The sequence below is a fragment of the Heterodontus francisci genome, chromosome 2 (genome assembly GCF_036365525.1).
Source record: "Heterodontus francisci isolate sHetFra1 chromosome 2, sHetFra1.hap1, whole genome shotgun sequence".
In the NCBI taxonomy this organism is placed as follows: Eukaryota; Metazoa; Chordata; class Chondrichthyes; order Heterodontiformes; family Heterodontidae; genus Heterodontus; species Heterodontus francisci.
Window position 1 is genome coordinate 93,053,148 of NC_090372.1, and position 27,530 is coordinate 93,080,677.

The 27,530-nt window shown below is 43.8% G+C and overlaps 1 protein-coding gene across 1 annotated transcript; it reads right to left on the reverse strand.

Moving 5' to 3' along the window:
• Window positions 1–2,431: 2,431 nt before the first annotated feature.
• Window positions 2,432–24,185, reverse strand: nup42 (nucleoporin 42). The gene is made up of 7 exons (XM_068008857.1): window positions 23,696–24,185; window positions 14,039–14,270; window positions 10,949–11,043; window positions 10,622–10,698; window positions 8,640–8,726; window positions 5,046–5,127; window positions 2,432–3,887 (listed from the first exon to the last, which is right to left on the reverse strand). The coding sequence occupies exons 1-7, from the start codon at window positions 23,790–23,792 to the stop codon at window positions 3,271–3,273; spliced, it is 1,287 nt and encodes a 428-aa protein (XP_067864958.1). The 5' UTR covers window positions 23,793–24,185; the 3' UTR covers window positions 2,432–3,270.
• Between the last annotated feature and the right edge of the window lie 3,345 nt (window positions 24,186–27,530).

The window sequence follows — 27,530 nt, forward strand, 5'->3', positions numbered from 1 at the left end:
AGCTGCTTATTGCTTTTTAACATAACCTGGCAACCTGCCTCACCTGAGGTTTCTCGCACACAACTGAACACACTGATGTTAAAAGTGGATGTCGACAAGTTGCAGCCAGCTTCTTGACATGCTGTCAATTTCAGTTTTTAACCAGCTGTCTGCTCCCAAGCCCACTTTCCTTGCTTAAAACTCCTCCCCCATTCCCCCCGCACATCCTTTCCCACACTTTCCTTGCTTAAAACTCCTCCCCCATTCCCCACCCACCTCCACATGGGATAAAGTGCAGCACTAAGTGCTCACTTAGGTTCCAGTTCCGCTCAAACTGTACTTAAATTCAGTGTGCAACTTTAATAAATAAATATAACGCTGAGCTGCATAACCAAAACAAATGGAGCACCAGTCACAGGATATCACTAAGACAATGCAGTGCTCTGGTGAAATTATACCTTGACTAAAATCTCCAACTTTGATCACGCAGATACAAAGGCGATAGATAAGTTCTGGAGAAAGCGCTGATATAAGTCATAAGGTTGATCCCTGGGATTAGAAGATTGAACCGTCATTGGGAAAGACTGTAAAACTTTGGGCTATTCATCCTTGAAAGACAGAGAGTGGACCGTGGAGGTCTGTACGCAACAATTTGAATCCATTATTGGAAATCAAATTAGTGAATATTTACAAATGCAAGGGTTAACCAAGGACAATCAGGTATTTTAGTAAAGACCCATCATGTTCAAGTTTGAGCTTTTATTTGAAGAATTTGAAGATAGGCTAGATAAAAGTAATGCATTATATATAGGGTATATGGAGTTTTAGAAGGCATTTGGTAAGATGTTTAACTGGAGACCAGATATCAAAATACAAGCATATGGAAGAAGAGGCAATGTAGCAGCATGGATAGGAAGTTGGTTGACAGGCAACAATCGGAAAGCTGAGGTTAAAGGGTACTTCTCAGATTGAAGAGTTGGAATTAGTGTGCTCCAGGGGCCAGTTCTGGGTCCACCTTTCCTCTTAGTGTATACAGATATAAATGATATCGGGAGCACAATATCAAAACTTGATGAAATAAAGAAGCCCATTTGGCAAACAGTCAAATTAACTGTAAAATACTTCAGGAGGATGTAGACAGATTAGCTGAATAGGTAGGGTAGCAGAAAAATGTGAGGTAATGCATTTTGAGAGGGAAACATTTGAGTGTATATACTCAATGGAAAGATGCTACAGGATGTAGGGATGTACACACAATTCCTTGGAAGTGCAGGTAGAGGATTTGTTCATGAGGGAGAAACAAATTCTCTCATGGACAGTCAGTAAGTAGGAAATTTGTGGCCTTTAATAAAACAAAGTGAATCATATGCTTACAGATCTTCACTACAGTATTACAAGGTGAATGAGGAATGTGTGTTTTTCCTCTCCAAGATCATCTCATCTGAAATTACCCATAATTTGGCCCAACTCAATTCATAAATAATTTTGTATCACAATAGTATAAAACCAATACAAACACTATAAAATTATCTGTAAGTGGCACTTTATTACGATTTGCTAAATATCACAGTTTGTACATAAAGATATTAAAAGCAGAAAATGAAGCAAAAATCTATCTGCATACAACAGATGAACACCCACAATCAATCTATCGTTAATAATTCATTGACTGTGAGTGCTTTGAGACTCCCTGCTAATGTGTTAAACCACTCTATAAAAAAAAGTTTTCCTTATGATTGCACAGGTCTACAGTCAACACCCAAGAAATAATTAGAGGTAAAAGAAAGAATATTTAAAACTATGTTTGTAAAATTCACATTCATGATAGAAATAAAAATACAGCAAGGATCCTGGGAATGAATGTTTCAGGTTTTGGTAGATATAAAGGACACCACTTATAAATTTATTTTATACATTACTTAGTAGGGGTAACGACACGATCCAGTGTTCCTAGGAAACACTGAAATGTGGAAATCATTCCTGATGTGCATATTTATAAAATATAAAATTTAAAAGAAATTGTTTTGGTAAAATGTTATGCAAGTACTTATTGGAATAATTTAAAGATTAATATCTTGGCTCAGTCTAGCACAAACAGGTATTGTACATACTATCAGTATCAAAAAATTTACAGTGCATTTATTCACCAAAGTGATTCTTGACAACGCAGCCAGCGGGGACGTCATCCGATTGCGCCAACCTGCGCACATGCACAAACAGGCTCCTGCTTTCTGTGCGTGTGCTGCGTTCCGCATTGCCAGGATCGACTGGCACATGCACAGATGACATCATGGTACACGCATGCCCAGATGACGTCATCACATAACATGGGATAGACAGCAAGCGGAGAAGCGGAGTGTGGGGGGAACGGCCGAAGACCTTGGTAGCGGTGGGTGCGCTTTCCTCCTGCCCCTTCACCCCCTCTTTCCGCCCATTCCCCCCCCCCCCGCACGCTCTCTCCAGGCATTCCCCACCACCCCCACCCTCCGGCCATTCTCCAGCCAGCCGATCTCTCCAGCCATTGTGTGCTGCCATGCGTTTAGGTTGCCATTGCGTGCTGCCATGCGTTTAGTTTGCTTTTGTGTGATTATTTGCGCAGTGCCATCTTTAGTCCTGGCAGCTGCCTGATCGTCACTGTGACGTTTGAGTTGAACAGGCTGCATTTGCGCATGTGCCAGTGCAGCGCCACCTAGTGGCTGCATTGTCAGCAAACGCAGCCTTATTCATAACCATGGTGTGTTTTTGTATTTATAAAGTTGTATACATAATATAAATCTTTCTTGTCCAGTTGAAATAATTTATCCTATGGGTAGCCCAAGAGATGCTTTGACTTAAGGTCAAACTGTTTTCTGTTTACAATGGCAGCTCAGCATTTTGCAATTCCAACAGCATCCAACATTCCTCACTCATCAATAGATTTATTTTTTCCAATTACTGGTACAAAATTAACAGGATGCACATCTCATCCTGGTCAGCACATATTTCTGATTATATGAAAATAACTATAGGTGTGTTTATTCAGACTTTTCCAATCCATGTTGAAGCTGATATATTAGTGAATTTTGGAGTGGGCAAGGTGAAGGAGAGCTGGAAAGAAGATGAGAAAGAAAGCAACAATAATTTATCCAATATATTATTACAACGTTAAATCCCTACTATTGCTGATAATAGTAGCAAATTTACCGAGAATTAAAATAAATTCAGAAAGCTTAATTTGTAGCCTTAGTTAGTACATTATTCAATGAAAGATCATAGCAACTAGTCAATACAACTACACTTAACACAACAGATTTACACATTCAGAAGTTCAATGGGTGGTGGTCTTAAAGGGATCCTTCCTAGCGTGAACGTCTTTGCTTCAAATTCTTGTAGGTCATCTGCTGAGAGTTCTGTCCGGGGCGTATACAACTTATCATATCCACTGACTGAATTATTGCTCACAGAAATGTTTTGGGGCCGAGATACTGATACTGCAGTGCCCCCAAAAGCATTTGTGGTTGTTTTTGTTGTTGTTACAATGCCCCCAAAAGCATTTGTTGTTGCTGTTACAGCGCTCCCAAATGCCGAGGATGTAGATGCACATGTAGATGCAGAACTCCCAAAACCGTTGGAAGCTGCTGAGTTGCTTCCAAATGGAGCAGGATTTCCGAACACAGAGATTCCTGGAGTAGAATTGGTTGCAGAACCAAACAAACCAGAGACTGAAGCTGATTTGGAAGTGGGAACTCCAAATGTAGGTGTGCTTCCAAACGCTGAAGAGGAAGAAGCTGGTTTGGTTCCAAATCCTGACAAAGGAGGAACCAAAGGTGCTGAAGAGCTTCCAAACCCCAAGGTTGCTGTCGTATTGCCTAATCCAGCACTGGGTTTGAAACTAAATGTGTTGTTGATTACAGAGCTCGAGGAAAAACCTTTGGAAACAAACAAATCTAAGTTAAACGTATAGTTTCAGTAAACCACCAGGGAAGTAGATCTCGCAAATCGCATACAAGCTCAGAATTACTTTACTTAAAACTTATTCATTCGTGTTACAGACCACACAAAAAGTGGCTTGGGAAATCAAGCTAGTGAAAGATGAGGGTGCTTCAGATGAGGGTGTTTCAAAAATAAAAGCTCCAAAGGTTTTATTTACTTCAACAATACTTGGTGCAGTTCACACAATTAGTCTAAAACCTTCCCTTTTCTTAATTAAGAACAACTCAAATAGTTGTTGAATTAAACTTTTCAGTACTGCACTGAAATGAATAAACTAATCTACAATGGAAAAGAATAGAATAAAATTTCATATACAAACAGTGGTGGAATCCATAAACAGCTTTGAAAAGAGAAATGGTCAAATATTTTAATAATATTTTTTAAAAGATACAGAAAAAAGGACTAAATGAATAACTGAATGCTGCTAAATAAGGGATGAGCTAAATGACCTACTTCTGTGCTGTAAAATTCTATACCTCCACGGTAAATTAGTTTACTAGTGTTAATGCTGTTAAGCTTTGTGACACTGATGAGTAAACTGATAGTTCTTGAACAATCTTTCAACTAACTGTACATAAATACTTTCATTAAAATCCATCTATAATTCCTAATGTCTTGGCATAATCTGCCCTGATCCCCTTGAAATATATTCTTCCCACCAGTGGTCACGCAGTTTGGGGTCAAGAGAAAATTTTATATTATGTACTAGAGGCATCTCTCCATATCATTTATGAACATTGTAAACATCACAGATCTACAACAGGCCCCCACACAACACCATGAGCCACAGCTCCCCAGCATTAGATTATATTTACTTTGTTGAAGAATACTGGTGTGTATTAACTGTGCCTCAGTTTTTCTTTTAGTATAATAAACTTCTTAAAAATCATAATCAGTCAAAGCAGAATAAAGTGTTTGCTTGGTGACTAGAAAATACATCAATTTTCTGGCTTTTTAAGCAAGTGAGTCTGTAAAATGACACTGAAAATAAACTACCACTTTTCAGCAATTAAAACAAACTCAGAAGATTTCCATTTTACAGAAGCGCATTTATTTCTCAGACGTTTCTATAGGAACTGCATGTTAGCACTCACCTGATGAGCCAAAGGTTGAAGTTTGCATCCCACCAAATCCTGTTGCAGGTTTTTGTTGGTTAGGCTTCCTCAATTCAGTACTCTGGAGAAGCAGAGAAAGAAAACACAAGTTATATTTCAAAATTTCCTAAAATAGAAATTGTTACAGACTCCACTTGTGCTATAGTAGGGAATTGTTGGCAGCAAGTCAATTATTTTCCTATCTGGCACACTGCAGGCAGTTGTACAATACTGAGAGCTGAGTTATAAAAATCATCACACAAGTTCGTAATAAGCAAACAAAAAAGTGGGTAACCTGTTAACTGCTCAAGTATCCAGCTTCTATTAATGTTTGTGTAAAGGTCTGACATGAAAAGCGTTTGCAGGTTCAACTCAGTTCCCGTGGTCAAGCAGCCTGAAGATTGAGTTTTTCAATTCAGTACAAGACTAAAAATCCATGAAAGGTCACATAGTGATGCACGTGTGAAGTAGAAAAGTTCACAATACTGTAGTTGAGAAACCTTATCTAAGGGAGGGATTAGAGTAGATTCACTGCACATTAGAGAGTTTAACTCTGCATTTGGTCCATGCAATATCAGACCCAGCAGTGGTCAACACAGTAACTCTGTGTACCTTGATGTGAAAAGAGGAGAAAAAAAAGGGGTAATTATTCCAAATTTGGAAAGAAATGTTTTGGTACTTCAACGTGATACTCATAAATTAGTTGAAGATACGCGAATTCATCTGAGCCACAGTTGGCAAGTTTCTGATCTCAGTACAGTTGTCAGTTAGAGGCCAAACACTTTTCCATAGGAAGAGAGAAAAGGAATTTTTTTTCCTTCAAAAAAATTTGAGAGCAGTTGATTCACTCAGTATTAGATTGGTTTAATATGAAGTATAGTCATCTGCACACACTACATATGCCTCAGTTACAAAGAATTGATTAAAAATACCTTTAAGGGTGCATTGGGATGACATTTGCTGGTGACCAGTTCGGCTCCAGTGTTGGAAAGTCTGCTTCTGCTTACAATTCTAACCTTTCAACTAAAACTAATTCATTAGTTAACAATCCATTATCATGGTGGTATGTGACTATCAGGATGGTAAGAAGGTAAACTACGGACCTTGTTTTTTGACTCCCAAGCAATTCCTATGGACCTATGTCCCTAAAACTCATCTAGTTAAAATTACTTTGCAACATTAAATATGCCTCTAAAACTCATCTCATTAAAATTACTTTGGAACATTAAAGAGGAATCATGCAAAACAAAAACTCTTGATTAAACTTCTACAAATAATTTTAATCAATTAATTTTATCAATTCTTTTATACTAAGAATAATTGTATGATTTTTCTGTATACCTAGTGTTATGTTACAAATTATGAATGTGGTCTTCAAGAAAAGTTACATGCCAAAACCATTTCACCCCAATTGGTAGCATTCCCATCTGTCAGAAGGATTTAGGTTCAAGCCCCACCCTAGGATTTGAGCACATAATCTATGCTTAAACTGTAGCATTGCGTGAGTACTGTATTGTCAGAGGTCCTATCCTGTGGATGAGGCATTAAAATGAGTCTCCAGGTACTTATTCAAGTTGTCGTTTAAAAAAAAAGTATCCTTGGCATTATTCGAAGAGATATTCTTCTAGTGCCCAGGCCAATATTCCCATTTTGTTAAGCACCATTACAAACAGATTAGTCATTCATCTTGTCATTATTTGAGAGATCTAGCAGTGTGTAAAACAGCTACTGCATTTGTCTACATAACAGTGATGTAATTTCAAAGCAATTAAATGTATGTGATGAACTTTGAGTCCTTTTTGAAAGGCATGATAAAGTGCTATATAAACACAACGCAAACATGTAAACTTTCTATGATTTCTATCTGACCAAATGCTGGATGGTGGAATTAGGCTAGGTGGCTCATTTTACAGCCGGCACAGACACGATGGGCCAAGTGGCTTCTTTCTGTGCCGTTAACTTGCTATGGTTTCTATGATTTTCTTTCTACAATGGCCCGTATTTTGTGATCAGTGGTGAATGAATGGCACTCGCTGTTCGATGCAATCCACTTTCAATGGGTTTTTGCATTGTAACTTGCAATGTAAGAGTCAGAACAATGTGGCACCTTCTACAGGGGATCTGGGACCTAATTGGTGCATTCTCCATGGCAACGCCTCTATCAATCAGCAATCTCTTCTCATACAGTATAAATTTGTTGCTTCCCTTACACTGGTATTCTTGTGAATTGTCCTGATGAGTGCAAGACGAAAAGCTTTGACAAAATGTCTCTATTTTCAGCAATACTTACACCAGGCTGTTAAAATACCCATGCACTTAAGTGGACAAGCCCTAATGCTTTCAGGCTGTTTAGTGGGTATCTAGTGGATAAGTACCATAAATTCACGCACATCATTGCATATGAATGTTGCATCTCTTGGCAAGATACTTGTCAAGCTAGGCCCCCACCTGCCAAGATAGAGGCACATTAATTTTGTCATGAACATTGATTTTAAACTGTTACTGGAGTGAAGAAAGGACGAGTTAAACACATCGGCTGTGGCTGGAAAAGACATTTGCATATTAACAGACGGTGATGGAAGGACAAAGGACCATACTCTGACACATTCAACCCACAATGGACCTTGATCACCAGGTATGGTGTGTAAGAGGTGCATTCCAGAGACTGCTAAGGTGATACAATCCAAGACGTGGTCAAACCAGTTAGTCACATGACTAACCTGCTTGGCAACCTGGGCTTTTCTGAATTGTACAAACAGTTTTCTCCTGGATTGAGAAGATCTCTCCTGTCTGCTCCCATCTTTTTCTTACAAGCCTCTGAATCCACTGAAGACAATGAACCCCAACAGAGAAAAGTCTACTACAGCGAATGGGGTTTAAGAAGAATGCTTGGCCCCAATGAAAAGCAAGATCTACCTACAATCAGGGACTCTACAGTGAGCTCGAAGAACCGTAACAAAATCTCTTCAGATATTGCCTCAAATTTTCCACTTTTTTTTTCTTCTGCTCTTTTCTGTCTCTATTTGCATGTGTGTATCACGTATGTATGCTAACGTGGGTGTGTCGTGTATCCGCAGCTGTCAACCAAATTCGGGCTTAAATTCAAGTTTCATAAATTTAAACTTTTCTTCTTTAAACCTAAGAAAACCTGTTTGTGCTGGTTTCTTTGCCTTATAATTGGAAAGTGGTGAACAAGGATTCACCAAGGGGAGAGCTAAAAACAGTGTTTAAAATTAAATCCTGTTATGGTAAGACCAGGTGAAGGCCGAGAGGGACCCCTAGACACCTTCCTCACCTAGTCATAACGTACTGTTTGTCCAAGTTACTTTGCTCAGTCATTTATTGATTTCCACATTTAACTGCACATGTGCAGGCACCAGAAGTTGCTATTCAATTTACTCCATAATAACAGTAAGCATGATAGCCTCACCATTATTCCTACTGCAAAATCCAGGTCAATCTCTTTATAACATTTTAAAATGACAAACCTATATTAATCCACAGTTTTTCTAGGCAACTTTCTCCCTCCCACCCCCAACAGCTGATTTTACTTTATACTTGAATTTTTATCGTCTTTTCCTGATCAGAGCTTACCACTAAAGCTCTTACAGATGGATCTGGCTTCTTTACTTCAAGCATTCTGTTTCTCTGTTGATTTGATAACTGTCTAATGGAGTCCGCCTACATCGAAAAATTGCAAAATTAAAGAACATTTCAGATTATCACAAACTTAACATTACACATTACACTTGCTGCAAATTGTATTGACTATATTTTAGATTCAGTGACAAAAATGTGAGCACATTATAGATAACCATAATGTTTTGTTTCTTGTTTATCTACAATATTTTACTTTTATCACTTTGTTTCAATGAGTAAATAAATGTACATAGAACACAAAACATTTCAAGCCCATCTACTCAGAAGAGAGTCAGCATGTCATTCTGTAAATTTTTGATGTGCGATCTTTAGAAACATAGGAACAGGAGTAGGCCATTCAGCCCATCAAGCCCATTCAACACGATCATGGCTGATCAACCACTTCAATGCCTTTTTCCCCACACTATCCCCACATCCCTTTATGTCATTGGTATTTAGAAATCTGTCAATCTCTGCTTTAAACATACTCAATGTCTGAGCTTCCACAGCCCTCTGGGGTAGAGAATTCCAAAGATTCACAACCCTCTGAGTAAAGAAATTTCTCCTCATCTCTGTGCTAAGTGGCTTCCCCCTTATTTTGAAATTGTGCCCCCCCCCCTCCCAGACTCCCCAATCAGGGGAAACATCTTACCTGCATCTACCCTATCTATCCCTTTAAGTATTTTGTAGGTTTCAATGAGATCGACTCATTCTTCAAAACTCTGGAGAATACAGGCCCAGTTTCCCCAATCTCTCTTAATAGGACTGTTCCCAGGATGGCGGGAACATTCAAGCCAACCAATTATTAGAATTTTTCAACAGTTAAAAATTCTAAGTTAACTTGTTTAGGCCAATTTATACTCTTGTAATCCATGAAAACAAAAGTCATTATTTTATTTCTAAATTAATCAATCTTTCATAATGTAGTGATCACAATTCATAGATCTCACACAATGAAACAATCATCTCTCAAAGGGAGACTACAGATTAAAATAATTGTAGATTAAAGTTTATTAAAAGGTTACACTTCAACTCACTTAAACCCTCCCATGACTCAGGATGGTAAATGTGCAATCACTTCCACATGCCAAAGACTTGCAGGTTGATAGGTTAATTGGCCATTATAAATTGCCCCTAGTATAGGTAGGTGGTAGGGAAATATAGGGACAGGTGGGGATGTGGTAGGAATATGGGATTAGTGTAGGATTAGTATAAATGGGTGGTTGATGGTCGGCACAGACTCGGTGGGCCGAAGGGCCTGTTTCAGTGCTGTATCTCTAAACTAAACTAAACTAAACTTCAGTTCTTAGGTCAGTGCAATGTATTCCAATTAGAAAATAGAAAAATCTGGAGCAAGTTAGCAACAAGATCATATGCTATTGGCTAGAATTATGGTGCACATCACCAATTTTGGAATTGCAGGAAAATTTGGACCAATGTTCCCCATCACCATAATTAAAATGTGCAAATTTATTTCAATTAACTTATAATGAAGAAAAATGTCACAACTCAAATTAGAGCATTTACATCTTCACAGCCTAGGAAAGTGAAATTATCTTCACATCTTCTAACCAATTAAAGGTCACACCATCCTCCCTTTAATTTTGGGGACTAAATTGTAACTACCAGCTATCCAGAAATCTGTCAAAACCAGAATTTGTTTTTCTTTTTAAATGAAGGGATTGGAGATGTTAGCAATGAGCACTCATCATTTAAGGATTAAATTCACATTTACCACCTGTGACTTAAGGAATGGGCTGCTACCCGTGCAATGAATATAGACTCAGCTGAAGGATCAGGAGTCTCCTTTCTGTTTAACAGAATATAGAGGCAGAAGAAGAACTTAAATAGTGGGTGAGCTTCATTGACTGAGTAGTCCTTATGCTTCCACTTCAGATCCTAAAAATTATAATTCAAGAACCAGAACAATGACTTACATAATTTTGTAAGCTGCCTCCTGCCCTACTGTTATAGTATTCAAATCGCAATTCTTCAGGGGAGATGTCCACAAAACCTACAGAGGAATAGAATACATAAAGTACCTTCTTACATATTTTTTCAATAAGATAATTAAATGTAATGTGAATTATCTATTGATTCTGTTATTGCATCAATAACATTTTTACTTGAAGGCCTCAGCTTTTGGTTTAGAGTTATAAGTTTTAAAAAAGAAAAATAAAGGCAGAATAGATGAAAAAAAGAAAACATGTTGGGATAAACTGATTTTAGAAAAACTAAAGACAAAATAAAAATCAGCACTGTACCTGAGACACAAGCATATTCTTTGGCAACAGAATAACAGGAGAATAACCATTGGCCAGAGATTTCCCATGCTTCAATGTCTTTTCTTACTATTTCCCTGTAATAAATCGAAAACGGTTAAGATATTGTACATAATATTTACATAAAATATATGAATTTTAAATTTCTCCAATATTTCCTTCCTGTAGTGAGTTCCAAGTCGTTATAGAAGAAAACTGTGAAATGAATTTGTCAAACATTGGTGCTGTGATGAAACAATTTTTTCATATTAAATAACCTCAATAACCTCCTCCAAGCTCGAGTTGGTAAAGGAAAGTGTAACTAAACCAAAGACCAGAACATCCTAGGTTTAACTCCTAGCAGTAGTAACACCACCACAGTAAAACACCCCAAGATGCTTCACAGGAGTTTTTTCAAGCAAAATTTGACACTGAGCCACATAAAGAGGTGTTAGAACAGATGACCAAAAGCTTGGACAAAGAGGTAGGTTTTAAGGAGCAACTTCAAGGAGGATAGAGGGGTAGAGCTGCAAAGGGGTTCAGGGAGGGAATTCCAGAGTTTAGGGCCCAAACACATGAAGGCACACCTGCACACAGTGCAGCTATTAAAATCGGGGATGCACAAGAGGCCAGAATTGGAGGAGCACAGAGATTTTGGAGGGTTATAGGGTTAGAGATGGTTATTGGGATAGAAAGAGGTGAGGGCATGAAGGGATTTGAAAACAAAGAGAATTTTAAAATCGAGGCAGTGTCAGATTGGACGGGATGCAATGTAGGTCAGCAGGGTTGGTGAGTGAAAGGGATTTGGTGCAAATTAGGATATAGGCAGCAGAGTTTTGGATAGCTCAAGTTTATAGAGGGTGCAAGGTGGGAACCTAGGAGAGCATCAAGAAATTATTTTCTAGTAGCATCAATAAAAAATGGGATTGCACCCATAGAAGGTGGAAATGCATGCTTGTCCAATAAGGGCAGTTTGAGATTACTAGTTGTCAAATAGCTTAGCAATACTCACACTTGAAAAGTAGCCAATTGAGTGGAATGTTAGAGGGTACTAGGCACCCATGGAACAGTACTCCAGCAGCAGTCAATTCCCCCAAGAGAGGATAGGCAGAAATTTAGCAAGGAAAACAATATGGCATATCATGGCCATTAAAGTGTCTAACTATAGTTTAAGATTGTCACATCACAATGTCTTACAAGGAAACTGATCAATACAAAATACATTACAACTACAGCAAAATGTAAACCAATGTAAAATATTTTCTTTAGAAAGATTTTTTTTTAAATTACCTTGGTTAAAGCTAAAAGTTTAAGCATTATTTCATCTATAACTTAATTATTTTTAATTTGACTATTGTTGAAAATAGAGAAATTTTGTCGAAGCTCATCGTCTTGCACTCATCAGGACAAATCGCAAGAATACCAATGTAAGGGAAGCAACAAATTTATACTGTATGAGAAGAGAATGCTGATTGGTTGGTAAGTGGACTCTGATTGGTAGAGGCGTTGCCATGGAGAATGCACCAGTTTATGGTAACTGACAGTTAATTGCCAAGCTTTGTTTGAAATTTAAACCAGGCAGCTTGACTCTGATTTCCTCAGCGAATGGCTGTCACTTATTTTGTTTAGCTGAAACAGGCGTAATGTTTGTACGTTCTTTCTGTCTGCAAAGAACAGTGCCCTGTGTATTAATATATGTAGCTTCTAGTACGTGCAAATGCGCCACATTGCGAGCCCAACTGACAATCTTAAATTGGTGGTCAGCGTAATTCTTTGGACAACATTTGCTAAATAATCCTCTGTGCTAAGAATTACGCTGACCACCAATTTAAGATTGTCAGTCGGGCTTGCAGTGTGGCGCACATGCACGTACTGGAAGCTACATATATTAATACACAGGGCCCTGTTCTTTGCAGCCAGAATGAACATGTACACACATTGCGCCTGTTTCAGCTAAACAAATAAGTGACAATCATTCGCTGGTTCGTTCTTCAGGGCAATGCCTTGACCAGAGTCAAGCTGCCTGGTTTAAATTTCAAGTAAAGCTTGGCAATTAACTGTCAGTCACCATAAACTGGTGCATTCTCCATGGCAACGCCTCTATCAATCAGATTCCACTTGCCAACCAATCAGCACTCTCTTCTCATACAGTACAAACATGTTGCTTCCCTTACATTGGTATTCTTGCAATTGTCCTAATAAGTGCAAGATAAAAAGCTTCGACAAAATGTCTCTATTTTCAGCAATACTCAAGTTCTGTAAAACCAAACAACCATTCATTTTTAATTTATTGAATTAAAGTTTTAAAAAATTTAAAGTGTATGCTATTGAAGGAGCCACTTCAAACAAGAGCAATGTGGGCTGATTCATTCTCCAAATTTCCTTTTCCCCAAATTTCCTTTTCTCCCGAGATTGTGTTTCACAGCTGCTCAATTTCACCCAAATACACAGATTAAGATGAGGGAGAAATAATGTAATTGTACCATTCACCAACAGCCACATCAGTATATCAAAGAATTACACTACTAAAGCACAGCTTTCTCCAAGTTAACACTGATAATACCCGAATCCAACCTGATCTGACTATTACCAAAAATTCAAACTTTAGCCTCCGATTCCATTAACATTCCTGGATATTTGCTCAAACTGAGTCCGGCAGTGCACAACCTCGGTGTTCTGGCTGACCCTGAATTTGGATTCAAACCCCATATCCTATCCATCACTAAAACCAACTATCTCCAATCTCCAACAGGGGTCTTGTCTCAATCTACATCGGCAAGCTCGTACAGCCCAATGTGTCAGCACACACCCGTTCCTGGCCTTCTTTGCATCATTCCTCCCCTCACTCATCTTTAGTGAAACTTTGGCCCTAAGTTCAAACTATTTTTCTAAGCCTCTCTGCCCTCCTACTACTATGCCCACTTTCAAAAGCTTCCTCAAGATGTATCCGTACAACTATATATTCTATCACCTTCCATAATTGTTCACACTGTGTATATTTGGCTCTGTTTACCATGTCAAAAGAACTTTATAAATGGAAGTTGTTAGCTTGTTGTAAAATAAAGCATGTATAAAACAAACAATTGCACTCACAATAGGTTTTCCACATCATGTTCTTGATCATCACAAGAGAGTGTTGTAAACCTGTTCTGCGTAAAGCTTCCAGAACTTGAAATTGCTTTCTTCCCAGTATCTGCACAACCGAATCCTCGTCTCTCAACATCCCTGCTACCTCCTCCCCATGTTGTCGGTTTGCTGAATGTTGACGGTTGGATATAACTAGATTGATGTTTTTGGAATTGATTTCCCCAGCTTCCTCTGTAAGCTATAAATACAACATGAAGAAAGTAAAACAATGGATTGAACACCCAAATATCTATGGAACTAGCTTTAATTTTTATGAGAAATACTAGGAATGCAATATCTTAATATTTATGTAGGTTACACAATTGTAATATCCTTGTCAAAACACTATTTTCCAAACTACTGAATGTAGAAGTTCAAGAATCAAGTTTAAAGAAAAATACAATTTTTACAGCGACTGCATTCAACACATCTAATAAGCAAGACTTTTACCATTTGTTACAAGGATTTCCATTTTTTGTATTAAAACTTGGTATTCTATATTTTTAAAAACTGAAAAGGATTTCAGTTGACATTGAGACATCTGGAGATAGCTGAACTTTCTGGATACTTTTGGAAGGTAATTTCAAGGAAACCAGCAGGGGGTTTGACCTCGGAACTACCCTTTGTGTGACAAGATGGAATTTATAACTTGGCATATGACTTGTTTCTGGAAGGTTTTAGTTTAATTTTTGAACTGTTTAAAACCAGTGGATTTGTACCAAAGCAGGCAATTGGAATTTGATTTTCACCTGCCTGGAGAAGAATCATAAAAGTACTACCTCGCTGTAAAGAATCCTTGCTCTTGAAAAGCAAAAGCTTGTATGACGTGGTACTGACGCCTCCTGCATTTCTGAAGAAACACTGAATTTGCAGAAATCTTGCATCTTTTAAAAAAGGACTTTTGCATCGAATATGAGAACTGACACCTGTTGCTACGCCGCTAATGGAAGACCCATGTGAAGCCTTCTGCCATTGAAGTTCTTTGAATGCCTACTCATCACAGACTGTTCATCAACCTTGCCTGGAAGGACTTCAAGTGGCATCCAACTATTCGACTTTGGGGCACCTCGCCAAAACGAACTTCCTTCCAGATCATGGCAGTCTAAGTTTTTTTATTCCTTTTATTCCGATGAAACAACTGTAAACCAAAATCCCTTTTTCCCCCGGTTAACCAGTTTTTGGATGTATCTGCGTGTGCATGAGGGCTAGGAAAAAATATGGAGCTTTAATATCTCAATTCATATATAGATTTACTTCATTATTGGTTAAGATTTGGTTTTATAATAAGCGGTTAATTTTGTTGATTAAAGAAACCTGGCTGTTGTGCTTTATTCTGGGGACAAATAGAGTATCTAATTGGCTGTTTTGGTAAGTGGGAAAATTTACTGATATGCTGTGACCTGTGGAGAAGTGGGACTGAATTAACAGTGCACTCCTCCTGCTTTGGTCGAAACATATTTAAATGACTGGAAATGGGGCCTGATATCAGAACATTTTGCTACAAATACAATGACGATTCATGTCTGACCCGTGGACAATGACACAAAAACAGATACCTAACAGCTTCCAGAAATGCCGCTCAAAAAATTGAAATTACTCAGCATAAATGAGAAGGAAATGGAGCCCAAATCTAAATTTCTCAATTGTTTGGCACAGCCAAGATCAGAAAATTCACAGACTCCATTGTGACTATTATGCAAAAACCTGTTTAATTCTTCTAAACAGATTAACAAAAAAATTTAAAGGTCATAAACCATTAATGATGGAGAAATTGTGCAGATATATATATTTATAATGTAAAACAACTAGGAAATAATGAAATACAGAAACCCTCCAAGAATAAGTCAATAAAAGTTTAACTGAAGCTCATTCTGCCCCACTTAACCGTGCCTCAGGCCCTCCTTAAAGGAAGACAAGAGCAAAATATTACAAATGTTGGAAATCTGAAATAAAACCAGAAAATGCTAGAAATACTCAGGAGGTCAGGCAGCATCTGTGAAGAGAGAAAGAGAGTTAACATTTCAGGTCAGTGACCTTTCATCAGAACTGGAATAAGTTAGAAATGTAATAGGTTTTAAACAGGGGAAATGGTGGGGGTGGGAAGAACAAAAGGGAAGGTCTGTGATAGGGTGGAGAGCAGGAGAGATTAAATGACAAAATAGTTAGTCATACAGGGCTAAAGGGAGTGATTATGGGGCATGAAAAAAAACAAAGAAACAAAAGATGGGTGTACAGGAGGTGTGAATGGCAGGATGATGAACAGCTGCAGTCCAAAACGAAAAACAAGGCTAAGACCAAAACATGCAAAGAAAAGGAAACAAAATAGGGGCAGAAATTGCTCAACCAATGTAGAGTCCAGAAGGCTGTAAAGCGCCTAATCAAAAGATGAGGCACTGTTCCTCGAGCTTGTGTTGAATTTCACTGGAATACTGCCGCAGGCTGAGGGCAGGGGAGATCAGAGCGAGAGCAAGGTGGAGGATTAAAATGACAGGTGACCTGAAGCTCATGCTTGTAGACCGAATGGAGGTATTCCGTGACAAACTCACCCAATCTGCATGTGGTCTCCCCAATGTGGAGCCCACCGCACTGTAAGCAGCGAATATACTAACTTGAAAGAAATACATGTAAATCGCTGTTTCACCTGGAAGGAATGTTGAGGCTTTGGACAGTGAGGACAGAGGAAGTAAAAGAGTAGGTGTTGCATCTCCTGTGCTTGAATAGAAAGGTGCCATAGGAAGGGGAGGACACATAGGGGGTGATTGAGGAGTGGACCAGGGTATCGTGAAGGGAACAGTCTCTTCGGAATGCTGAAAGAGGAGTGGAAAACGTGTTTGGTGGTAGCAGAAATGGTGGGGTGGAAGATGAATACGGAGGCTGGTGGGGTGGAAGATGAATACGGAGGCTGGTGGGGTGGAAGATGAATACGGAGGTCCAACCTGTCTTCATCCACCATCACACTCCTTCGCCTGGCTGAACTTGTTCTCGCACTAAACATCTTCTCCTTTAACTCAACAGATGTCCTTAAAATAAAAGGTGTTGCTACGCGTACCCGCATGAGTCCTAGATATGCCTGCCTTTTTATGGGCCCCCTTCCTCACTTCTTCGTCCGGTACATTGATGACTGTATCGGCGCCGTTTATTTTTATTCTTTCATGGGATGTGGGTGTCGCTGATAAGGCTAGCATTTGTTGTTCATCCCTAATTGCCCTTGAGGTGGTGGTGGTGAGCCGCCTTCTTGAGCTGCTGCAGTCCATGTGGCGTAGATACACCCACAGTGCTGTTAGGGAGTTCCAGGATATTGACCCGGCTACAGTGAAGGAACAGCAATATAGCTCCAAGTCAGGATGGTGTGTGGCTTGGAGGGGAACTTGCAGGTGGTGAACTTGCAGGCAGTGGTGGTGTTCCCATGCTTCTGCTGTCCCTATTCTTCAAGGTGGTAGAGGTCATGGGTTTGAAAGGTGCTGTCAAAGGAGGCTTGGTGATGCTGATGGTGGGGGATTCAGTGATTGTAATGCCATTGAATGTCAAGGGGAGATGGTTAGATTCTCTCCTGTTGGACATAGTCATTGCTTGGCACTTAAGTGGCAAGTTACATTTGCACCACACATCAGCCCAAGCTTGAATGTTGTCCAGGTCTTGCTGCATATGCACACGGACTGCTTCAGTATCTGAGGAGTCAGGAATGTTACCCAACACTGTGCAATCATCAGTAAACATCCCCACTTCTGATCATATGGTGGAGGGAAGGTCATTGATGAAGCAGCTGAAGATGGTTGGGCCTAGGACTCTCTCCTGAGGAACTCCTGCAGTGATGTTCTGGGGCTTAGATGATTGGCCTCCAACCACAACCATCTCCCTTTGTGCTAGGTATGACTCCAGTGGAGAATTTCCCCCCCCACCCCACCTCGATTCCCATTGACTTCAATTTGGCTAGGGCTCCTTGATACCATACTTGGTCAAATGCTGCCTTGATGTCAAGGGCAATCACCCTGACCTCGAGTGCAACTCTTTTGTCCACGTTTGGACCATGGCTGTAATAAGGTCAGGAGCTGCGTGGCCCTGGCAGAACCCAAACTGAGTATCAGTGAGCAGATTATTGTTGTGTAAGTGGCCCTTGATAGCACTAACACCACCTTCCATCACTTTGCTGATGATAGAGAGTAGACTGATGGGGAAGTAATTGGCTGGATTGGATTTCCCCTGTTTTTTGTGGATAGGACATACCACAGCAATTTTCCACATTGTTGGGCAGATGCTAATGTTGTACTGGGACAGCTTAGCTGTGAGCCGGCTAGTTCTGGAGCACGTCTTCAGAACTAATGCTGGAATGTTGTCAGGGCCCATAGCCTTTGCTGTATCTTGGCATCACGTGGAGTGAATTAAATTGGCGGAAGACTGGCATCTGTGATGTCGGGGATTTCAGGAGGAGGCCAAGCTGGATCACCCACCCAGCACTTCTGGTTGAAGACGGTTGCAATGCTTCAGCCTGGTCTTTTGCACCGATGCTGGGCTCCGCGATCATAATAGATGGGGATTTATTTTAATGGAGCTTCCTCCTCCGGTTAGCTGTTTAATTGTCCACCACAATTCACGACCGGATGTGGCAGGACTACAGAGCTTTGATCTGATCCGTTGGTTGTGGGATCACTTCGCTCCATCGCATGCACGTACTCCCGTGTTGCAGTTTCAACAGGTTAGCACCAGATTTTAGGTATGCCTGGTGTTGTTTTTGCCCTGAACTTCGAAAACTTAGTCAACTTTGCTTTCAATTGCCTCCCTTCCCGCACCTTCACAGGATCCATGTTCAACTCTTCCCTTCCTCAACTTCTGTCTATTTCTGGGGAGAGCCTATCAACAAATATTAACTATAGGCTCACTGGCTCTCACAATTGCCTCCATTACACTACCTCATATACAGCTTCCTGTAAGGACTCCATTCCATTCCATTCTCCGGCTCCGTTGCATCTGTTCTGATGACGCGAACTTTCATACCATCATTTCCTATTACTCCACCCCAACGTGTTTGACAAGCCTCCCTCTCCCCACCCCATTCCATTCCACCCCCCGTACCGTCCCGCCCCAGTCCTTCCACCCCCTCCCCATTATGCCCCAGTTCGTCCTCCTCCGCGCCCCGTCTCCCTCCTACTCCCTCACTCCGTCTTACCTCCCCAAACTACTGCTCCAGTTCCTCCTCTCCATCCTCCCACTCGCACCCCCATTCCACCCCAGTCAATCATCCTCGCGCCCCCATTCCACCCCAGTCCCTCATCCTCGCGCCCCCATTCCACCCCAGTCCCTCATCCCCCACGTAACCCCCCAGTCCCTCCTCCCCCACATCCCCCCCAAGTCCCTCTTCCCCCACGTCCCCCCCCCAGACCCTCCTCCCCTACGTCCCCTCCCGGTCCCTCATCCCCCACGTCCCTCCAAACCCGTCCTTCGCCAGTCCCCCCTCCCCTAAGTCCCTCGCCAGTCCCCCCCCACCACGTCGACCCCAGTCCCCCCTCCCCCACGTTCCCCCCACAGACCCTCCTGGCCCCACCCCCCACGTTCCCCCCCACAGTCCCTCCTCCCCCACGTCCCCCCTCCCCTCCCCTCCTCTATCCCTCCCCTCCCACCTTCTATCCCTCCCCCAGTCCCTCTTCTCTCCTCTCCCCCCCCAGTCCCTCCCCTCTCCTCTCCCCTCCCCCCCAGTCCTGCCCCTCCCCCCACAGTCTCCCCTCTCCCCCCAGTCCCCCCCCCTCTCCCCCCCACAGTCCCTCCCCTCCACCCCAGTCCCCCTCCGGTCCCTCCCCTCCCCCCCCACAGTCCCCCCTCTCCCCCCGTCCCTCCCCTCCCCCCCCGGTCCCTCCCCTCCCCGTCCCCCCCAGTCCCTCCCCTCCCCTCCCCTCCCCCCCAGTCCCCCTCCGGTCCCTCCCCTCCCCCCCCACAGTCTCCCCTCCCCCCCAGTCCCCCTCCCCTCACCCCCGTCCCCCCTCCCCTCCCCTCACCCCCTCCCCTCACCCCCCAGTCCTCCCTCTCCCCACAAGTCCCCCCCCTCCCCTCCAGTCCCCCTCCTCCCCTCCCCCCTCACTCCCCAGTCCCCCCCTCCGCTCCCCTAACCCCCCAAGTCCCTCCCCTCCCCCCCCCACCCAGTCCCCCTCTCCGCCCCAGTCCCTCCCACCCCAGTCCCCCTCTCTCCCCCCCCAGTCCCTCCCCTCCCCAGTCCCCCTCTCCCCCCCAGTCCCTCCCCTCCCCAGTCCCCCTCTCCCCCCCAGTCCCCCTCTCCCCCAGTCCCCCTCTCCCCCCCAGTCCCTCTCCTCCCCTCCCCTCCTCCCGTCCCTCCCACCCCGTCCCTCCCCTCCTCCCGTCCCAGTCCCCCTCTCCCACCCCCACCCAGTCCATCCCCTCCCCTCCCCAGTCCCCCTCTCCCCCCCCACCCCTCCGCAGTCCCCCTCTCCCCCCCCACCCCTCCCCTCCCCTCTCCCCCCGTCCCGCCCCCCCAGTCCCTCCCCTCCCCTCCCCTCCTCCCCAGTCCCCCTCTCCCCCCCTCCCCCCCAGTCACTCCCCGCCCCTCCCCTCCCCCCGTGTCCCTCCCGTCCTCCCATCCCTCCCACCCAGTCCCTCCCCTCCCCTCCCCTCACCCAGTCCCCCTCTCCCAGCCCCACCCAGTCCCTCCCCTCCTCCCCACCCAGTCCACCTCTCCCACCCCCACCCAGTCCCCCCTCCCCTCACCCAGTCCCTCCCCTCCTCCCCACCCAGTCCCCCTCTCCCACCCCCACCCAGTCCCTCCCCTCCTCCCCACCCAGTCCACCTCTCCCACCCCCACCCAGTCCCTCCCCTCCTCCCCACCCAGTCCAGCTCTCCCACCCCCACCCAGTCCATCCCCTCCCCCCCACCAAGTCCCCCTCTTCCCCCCAGTCCCTCCCCTCCCCTCCTCCCCACCCAGTCCCTCCCCTCCCCTTTCCCCCCGTCCCTCCCCTCTCCTCTCCCCCCGTCCCTCCCCTCCTCAGTCTCTCCCCTCCCCTCTCACCCCCAGTCTCTCCCCTCCCCTCACCCCCCCGTCCCTCCCACCCCCAGTCCCTCCCCTCCCCTATCACCCCGTCTCTCCCCTCCCCTCACCCCCCCCGTCCCTCCCACCCCCAGTCCCTCCCCTATCACCCCGTCTCTCCCCTCCCCTCACCCCCCCGTCCCTCCCACCCCCAGTCCTCCCCCCCCCCCGAGGCCATCCCCCCCCTCTAGCCCCACCCAGTCCCTTCCCTCTCCTCCCCCCCAGTCCCACTCCTCCCCTTCCCCTCCCCGTCCCTCCCCTTCCCTCCTCCCCCAGTCCCTCCCCTCCCCTCCCGCTCCTCCCCCTCTCACCTCACCTCCCCCCCCAGTCCCCCCCCTCCCCTCACCTCACCCCCCCAGTCCCACCTCCCCTCCCCTCCTCCCCTCCTCCCCCAGTCCCCTCCCTCCCCACTCCTCCCCCCTCTCACCTCACCTCCCCCCCAGTCCCTCCCCTTCCTCCCCTCCCGCTCCTCCCCTCACCCCCCTCCCCTCCTCCCCAGCTTCTCCCCCCCGTCCTTCCCTCCCTCCTCCTCCCACCCCATCCCTCCTCTCCCTTCCTCCTCCCACCCAGTCCCCCCCCTCCCACCCCGTCCCTCCTCTCCCCCCACCCAGTCCCTCCCCTCCCACCCCGTCCCTCCCCCCCCGTCCCTCCCTCCTCTCCCTTCCTCCTCCCACCCAGTCCCTCCCCTCCCACCCCCCCCCCCGTCCCTCCCCCCAGTCCCTCTCCTCCTCCCCCCCAGTCCCTCCCCTCCTCCCCCCCAGTCCCTCTCCTCCTCCCCCCCCAGTCCCTCTCCTCCTCCCCCCCCAGTCCCTCCCTCTCCTCCTCCCCCCCAGTCCCTCTCCTCCCCCCCAGTCCATCCCTCCTCCCCCCCCAGTCCCTCCCTCACCTCCCCCCCCAGTCCCTCCCTCACCTCCCCCCCCAGTCCATCTCCTCCTCCACCCCCCTCCACCCCCAGTCCCTCCCTCACCTCCCCCCCCAGTCCATCTCCTCCTCCACCCCCCTCCACCCCCAGTCCCTTTTCCCCACCAGGTCCCCCCACAGTCCCTCCCTTCTCCCACCCCCAATCCCTCCCCACCACCCCCCACCCCCAGTCCCTCCCTTCTCCCCCCCCCCACCCCCCCCCCACCCCCACCACCCCCCACCCCCAGTCCCTCCCTTCTCACCCCCCACCCCCAGTCCCTCCCTTCTCCCCCCCCCCCCCACCCCCAGTCCTTTCCCCTATCTGCTGGAGAAGATACTGAGGGATAGGATCTATTCCCATTTGGAAGAAAATGGGCTTATCAGTGATAGGCAATATGGTTTTGTGCAGGGAAGGTCATGTCTTACCAACTTAATAGAATTCTTTGAGGAAGTGACAAAGTTGATTGATGAGGGAAGGGCTGTAGATGTCGTATACATGGACTTCAGTAAGGCGTTTGATAAGGTTCCCCATGGTAGGTTGATGGAGAAAGTGAAGTCGCATGGGGTCCAGGGTGTACTAGCTAGAAGGATAAAGAACTGGCTGGGCAACAGGAGACAGAGAGTAGCAGTGGAAGGGAGTTTCTCAAAATGGAGACGTGTGACCAGTGGTGTTCCACAGGGATCCGTGCTGGGACCACTGTTGTTTGTCATATACATAAATGATTTGGAGGAAAGTATAGGTGGTCTGATTAGCAAGTTTGCAGACGACACTAAGATTGGTGGAGTAGCAGATAGTGAAGGGGACTGTCAGAGAATACAGCAGAATATAAATAGATTGGAGAGTTGGGCAGAGAAATGGCAGATGGAGTTCAATCAGGGCAGATGCGAGGTGATGCATTTTGGAAGATCCAATTCAAGAGTGAACTATACAATAAATGGAAAAGTCCTGGAGAAAATTGATGTCCAGAGAGATTTGGGTGTTCAGGTCCATTGTTCCCTGAAGGTGGCAACGCAGGTCAATAGAGTGGTCAAGAAGGCATACGGTATGCTTTTCTTCATCAGACGGGGTATTGAGTACAAGGGTTGGCAGGTCATGTTACAGTTGTATAAGACTTTGGTTCAGCCACATTTGGAATACTGCGTGCAGTTCTGGTCGCCACATTACCAAAAGGATGTAGATGCTTTGGAGAGGGTGCAGAGGAGGTTCACCAGGATGTTGCCTGGTATGGAGGGCGCTAGCTATGAAGAGAGGTTGAGCAGATTAGGATTATTTTCATTAGAAAGACGGAGGTTGAGGGGGGACCTGATTGAGGTGTACAAAATCATGAGAGGTATAGACAGGGTGGATAGCAAGAAGCTTTTTCCCAGAGTGGGGGATTCAATTACTAGGGGTCACGAGTTCAAAGTGAGAGGGGAAAAGTTTAGGGAGGATATGCGTGGAAAGTTCTTTACGCAGAGGGTGGTGGGTGCCTAGAACGCATAGGTGGTCGACGCGGGCACGATAGCGTCTTTTAAGATGTATCTAGACAAATACATGAATGGGCAGGAAGTAAAGAGATACAGACCCTTAGAAAATAGGCGACAGGTTTAGATAGAGGATCTGGATCGGCGCAGGCTTGGAGGGCCGAAGGGCCTGTTCTTGTGCTGTAATTTTCTTTGTTCGCCCCCCCGACACCCTAGTCCCTCCTCCCTCTCACCTGTGTTCTGTTCCCGCCCTCCGTTACGTGGGTGTTCATTCCAACAATTATCTCCGAAGCGGCAACGACCTTCCAGGAAATACTTGCACACCGGCATGCTGCCTATCCCAGGGAGGTCTCTGAGACGTTTCTGTCGCTTCTACAACATTGCAAGCCGGTTTCCTCCAGCCTGAAAGTGGCAGCTCCGTATTCGGAGCCGTCGCGCTGTCTGACGAAAAACCTTCTCATACAAGCTGAAGTGCCCAACTGGAGACTTGGGTGTTTGTTAGCGCTGGAAAATGGAGCCCCTCAATCTGAACTGTCAGTTATTTTAATGTTTTGGCAGTTTGGGATTCAATTTAAATTTAGGGCGTAACAAAAAAACGTTCATGAAACCTTCCAACTGATCGAAACATACATTTGTTAACCTTGAATTTCAAAATTGAGTAACTTCAGCGGTCCTCCAGAGAATAATTAGCATCGTCATGAGCGGCGCAAGCTGATGACGCCATGCGGTTATTGTGATTGTGAGCAAATGATTGTAAAGGAAGGGGGGGGGGGGGCGGTGACTGAGCGAACGGCGACGCAAAGCGGTGATTGTCAAGGAAGGGGGCGGTCATTGTGAAGGAAAGGGGCGAGACAGTGATAGTGAAACCATATCCCTTGGGCATCAGCCTGAGCCTCTGGGTTACTAGTCCAGTGATATTACCACTCTCCCCCTCCCCCAGTGGAGATCAGCAGGTGGGGGAGGGGTAGGTTTATGGCTGGAGGAAAGGCATAACAAGCAGGATGTTGTGTTGCCCAACAAAACAGTGCATTGGTGTGGGGAGATTAAATTAGCATAAAATAGCAAAATGAGCGGTAATGCTGGAAATGTAATATCTTTACCATCACAGACCACCTCCAGGCGCTTACCCATTGTTTCTCAAGATAAGGAGGCCAAAGAGACTGATACTGATTGTTAGACAGTGAGTAAAGTACACACAATTTGTTTTTAACAAAACTAACCCCTGCAGCACAAATTGAAATTTAAAAATAAAAGTAGGGTTTATTAAAACAACTGAATTACATACAACAAAAATGAAATTTATTAAGATGCACTTCACCAAAAGAACATGTTATTAGAAACAGCTTACTCACAATAGTAACTTATCAACCTACAAGTGATTGGGAACAACTATAAATTTCCTTTGAAGTGAATTGTTCAAATTAATCTGGTATTTCCAATATTGATCCTGAGTTGCTTAACGTTACCTTAATACATTTTAATTCATATTAATATCCATACTAATGTTACAATCACAATATTAACAGGATCTCATACTTCTCTTCAAAAGGATACCTGAATTTTTGAGAAAGAAATTCCTGATTACATCAAATTTAAATACATTGTCCGGGGGGAAAAAACCTTGCAACGCATTTAATTTTTTTTAAAAAAGTAAGTGTAAAGTACAGGATCTTAGCCATGCATCATGGTGAGGCATAAGGAATAGGCAAAATGCTTGTCCACAGAGAAATGACAATCATTTGGAATCATCCAAAGCCTACTCCTTAAACAACTTCTAGTGACTAAATCCAAAACAACAAAGGCAGAGGACTAAAAGCTATTCTGAGAAAATATGTTAAGGGGGCCTACAGTGAATGACAGAAAACACACTGGAAAGGGTTAATCAGGCTACAAGATAAAAACAATTGAACTGAAGATACAATAAGTTTAAAAAATAAACATGTTATGGTTGGTTCTAAGCTTTCATTCATTGAGGTATAACATTTAACACTGGAAGACACATTCTTCAAGCTCCAGAGGCACATTTGAATAATCAGTCTTTAATATGGAGTCATTACTTGGATGCATTGCAATTTAATATTTTTGGAACATACAGGGAGTTCTCGCTGGGTATACATTTAACAGGTTAAGTGACTATCGGATTACAGTCTTCTATAAAAATCCTAGTCATCAGGAACTCATCTGATTTCTGCCATACGCAGATTTAATCTATTTTGTTTTAAATGTTAAAAAGAAAAAAAAGGAACATGTTGGGCAATGGCTAATTAGCTGAACACAAAAGCCATGTGGTCCTTGATACCAAAACAGTAATAAATATAAACAGGAAATGCTGGCTTGAAGGTCTGCAGGTCTGATGAAAGGTCAGCAACCTGAAACGTTAACTCTCTACACAGATGCTGCCTAACCTGCTGAGTATGTTCTGTTTTTATTTCAGATTCAGCATCTGCAGTATTTTGCTTCTGTACAAATGTAAACTTCCTGTGTTCTCACATATTGAATGACTTGAAACTATTTAAATTACGCCAATATTGTACTGTGTTGGTTTTTCAATGCCACAGTCAAGATTGTGGTATATGCTAGAGAATACTTGGAAAGAGGGGGGGGGGGGGGAAAAGAGGGAGAAAGGGAATTATAAAGTTCATAAGGAATAATCACATTTTTTTAAATAATGAGGTTCAACTGTACCGCTATAATTCCTAACCAGGTTAGTTAGAAGGAGCTGGCTTCTGCTTCCCCTGCCTTGTTCTCCTTTAAGTGAAGATAAAATTTAATTTAGAATGGCACTACTTGTGATGCATTTAGGATAAGAGACATCTAACAGTGAGATACAAGATGATAACTCATATAGTTCTCATATGCCAATAAATTGAAGCAGTTTACCAATATCAACAGAAATAATTCTATTAAACATATGCTATCTCATTCAACACAAGGGTAATGCCATTCAGCCCTTCAAGCTTGTTCCATCATTCTATTAGATAATGGCTGATCTGTACCTCAACTCCACTTACCCACCTTTGTTCCATATCTCTTAAACACTTACCTACTAAAAATTTATCGATCCAAGTCTTGAAAATTTCAATTGACCAAGCATCCACAATCTTTTGGGGGAAGAATGTTCCCGATTTCCACTACTGTGTGGAAAAAGTGCTTTCTGATTTAAACTCTTAAATAGTCTAGTTCTAATTTTACGATTATACCCCCTTGTTCTGCATTCCCCCACCAGAGGAAATAGATTCTCTGTATTTATCCTATTGATTCGCTATCATTTTAAACAACTCACTTAGATCAGCTACCTGTCCTCATAATTTAACCTTTTCGGCCCTGATATCATTCTGGTGAATCTGTGCTCTACTCACGTTAAAGGGCCAATATACCTTTGCTGAGGTTCAATACCCAAAACTGAATGTGGTACTCCAGATGGGGTTTGAGTCCAGATTTCTTGGTTTTGGCACTAGTCCACTTGCTACTTGGGAAGTGGGGTTAGGTTACTGGGATACTCATACATAAAACAGCAGCCATGGTGGGGCAGCAGGAATACCATTCCATTTAGTTTTAAAAAAACTATAAAAATTGTATTCAGCAAATTACTGATGGCAGAATATCAGTACTAATAAAATAATACAATTCCCTTACACTCACTTGACAACCTAAAACGTTGTGGTAAATATGTGTAATCATTAAGATTGAACAAAGTCAATGCCAGGAAAAATTAATACTTTTCTACAGCATCAAGCAAGCTAGCATTCTAAGTCAGATATGCCACAGGCTAAATGCAACAATACGCCTTAAAACAGTGCGCAAGATTGCAAAACTAAATGAGATTAAGTTATGGGTAATTTTATACAATTGACTCTCACACACTAAGAACTGGGTTCAGAAATCGCCCAAGTCCATTTCAGTTGGGTTCTTTATTACAGCAGATTAAGAGGGGACTTGCACATCCTATTGGCCTGAATTTGAATCAAAGCCCCAAGGAAATGGGCAATGTAATGCTGCTTCCTCATTTGGGTTAAACTTTAAACAAAAAAGTAAACAATGCAAATTTATCCATAATGCAGTACACAT

Coding starts and splice junctions, on each gene's coding strand:
- nup42 (XM_068008857.1), bottom strand. CDS start 23,792: ATGCCGGTGTGCAAGTATTTCCTGGAAGGTCGTTGCCGCTTCGGAGAT. Junction 14,271..23,695: donor AGGGCGGGAACAGAACACAG/GTGAGAGGGAGG, acceptor TTGTATTTATAG/CTTACAGAGGAAGCTGGGGA. Junction 8,727..10,621: donor GAGGCAGCTTACAAAATTAT/GTAAGTCATTGT, acceptor TTTTCGATGTAG/GCGGACTCCATTAGACAGTT.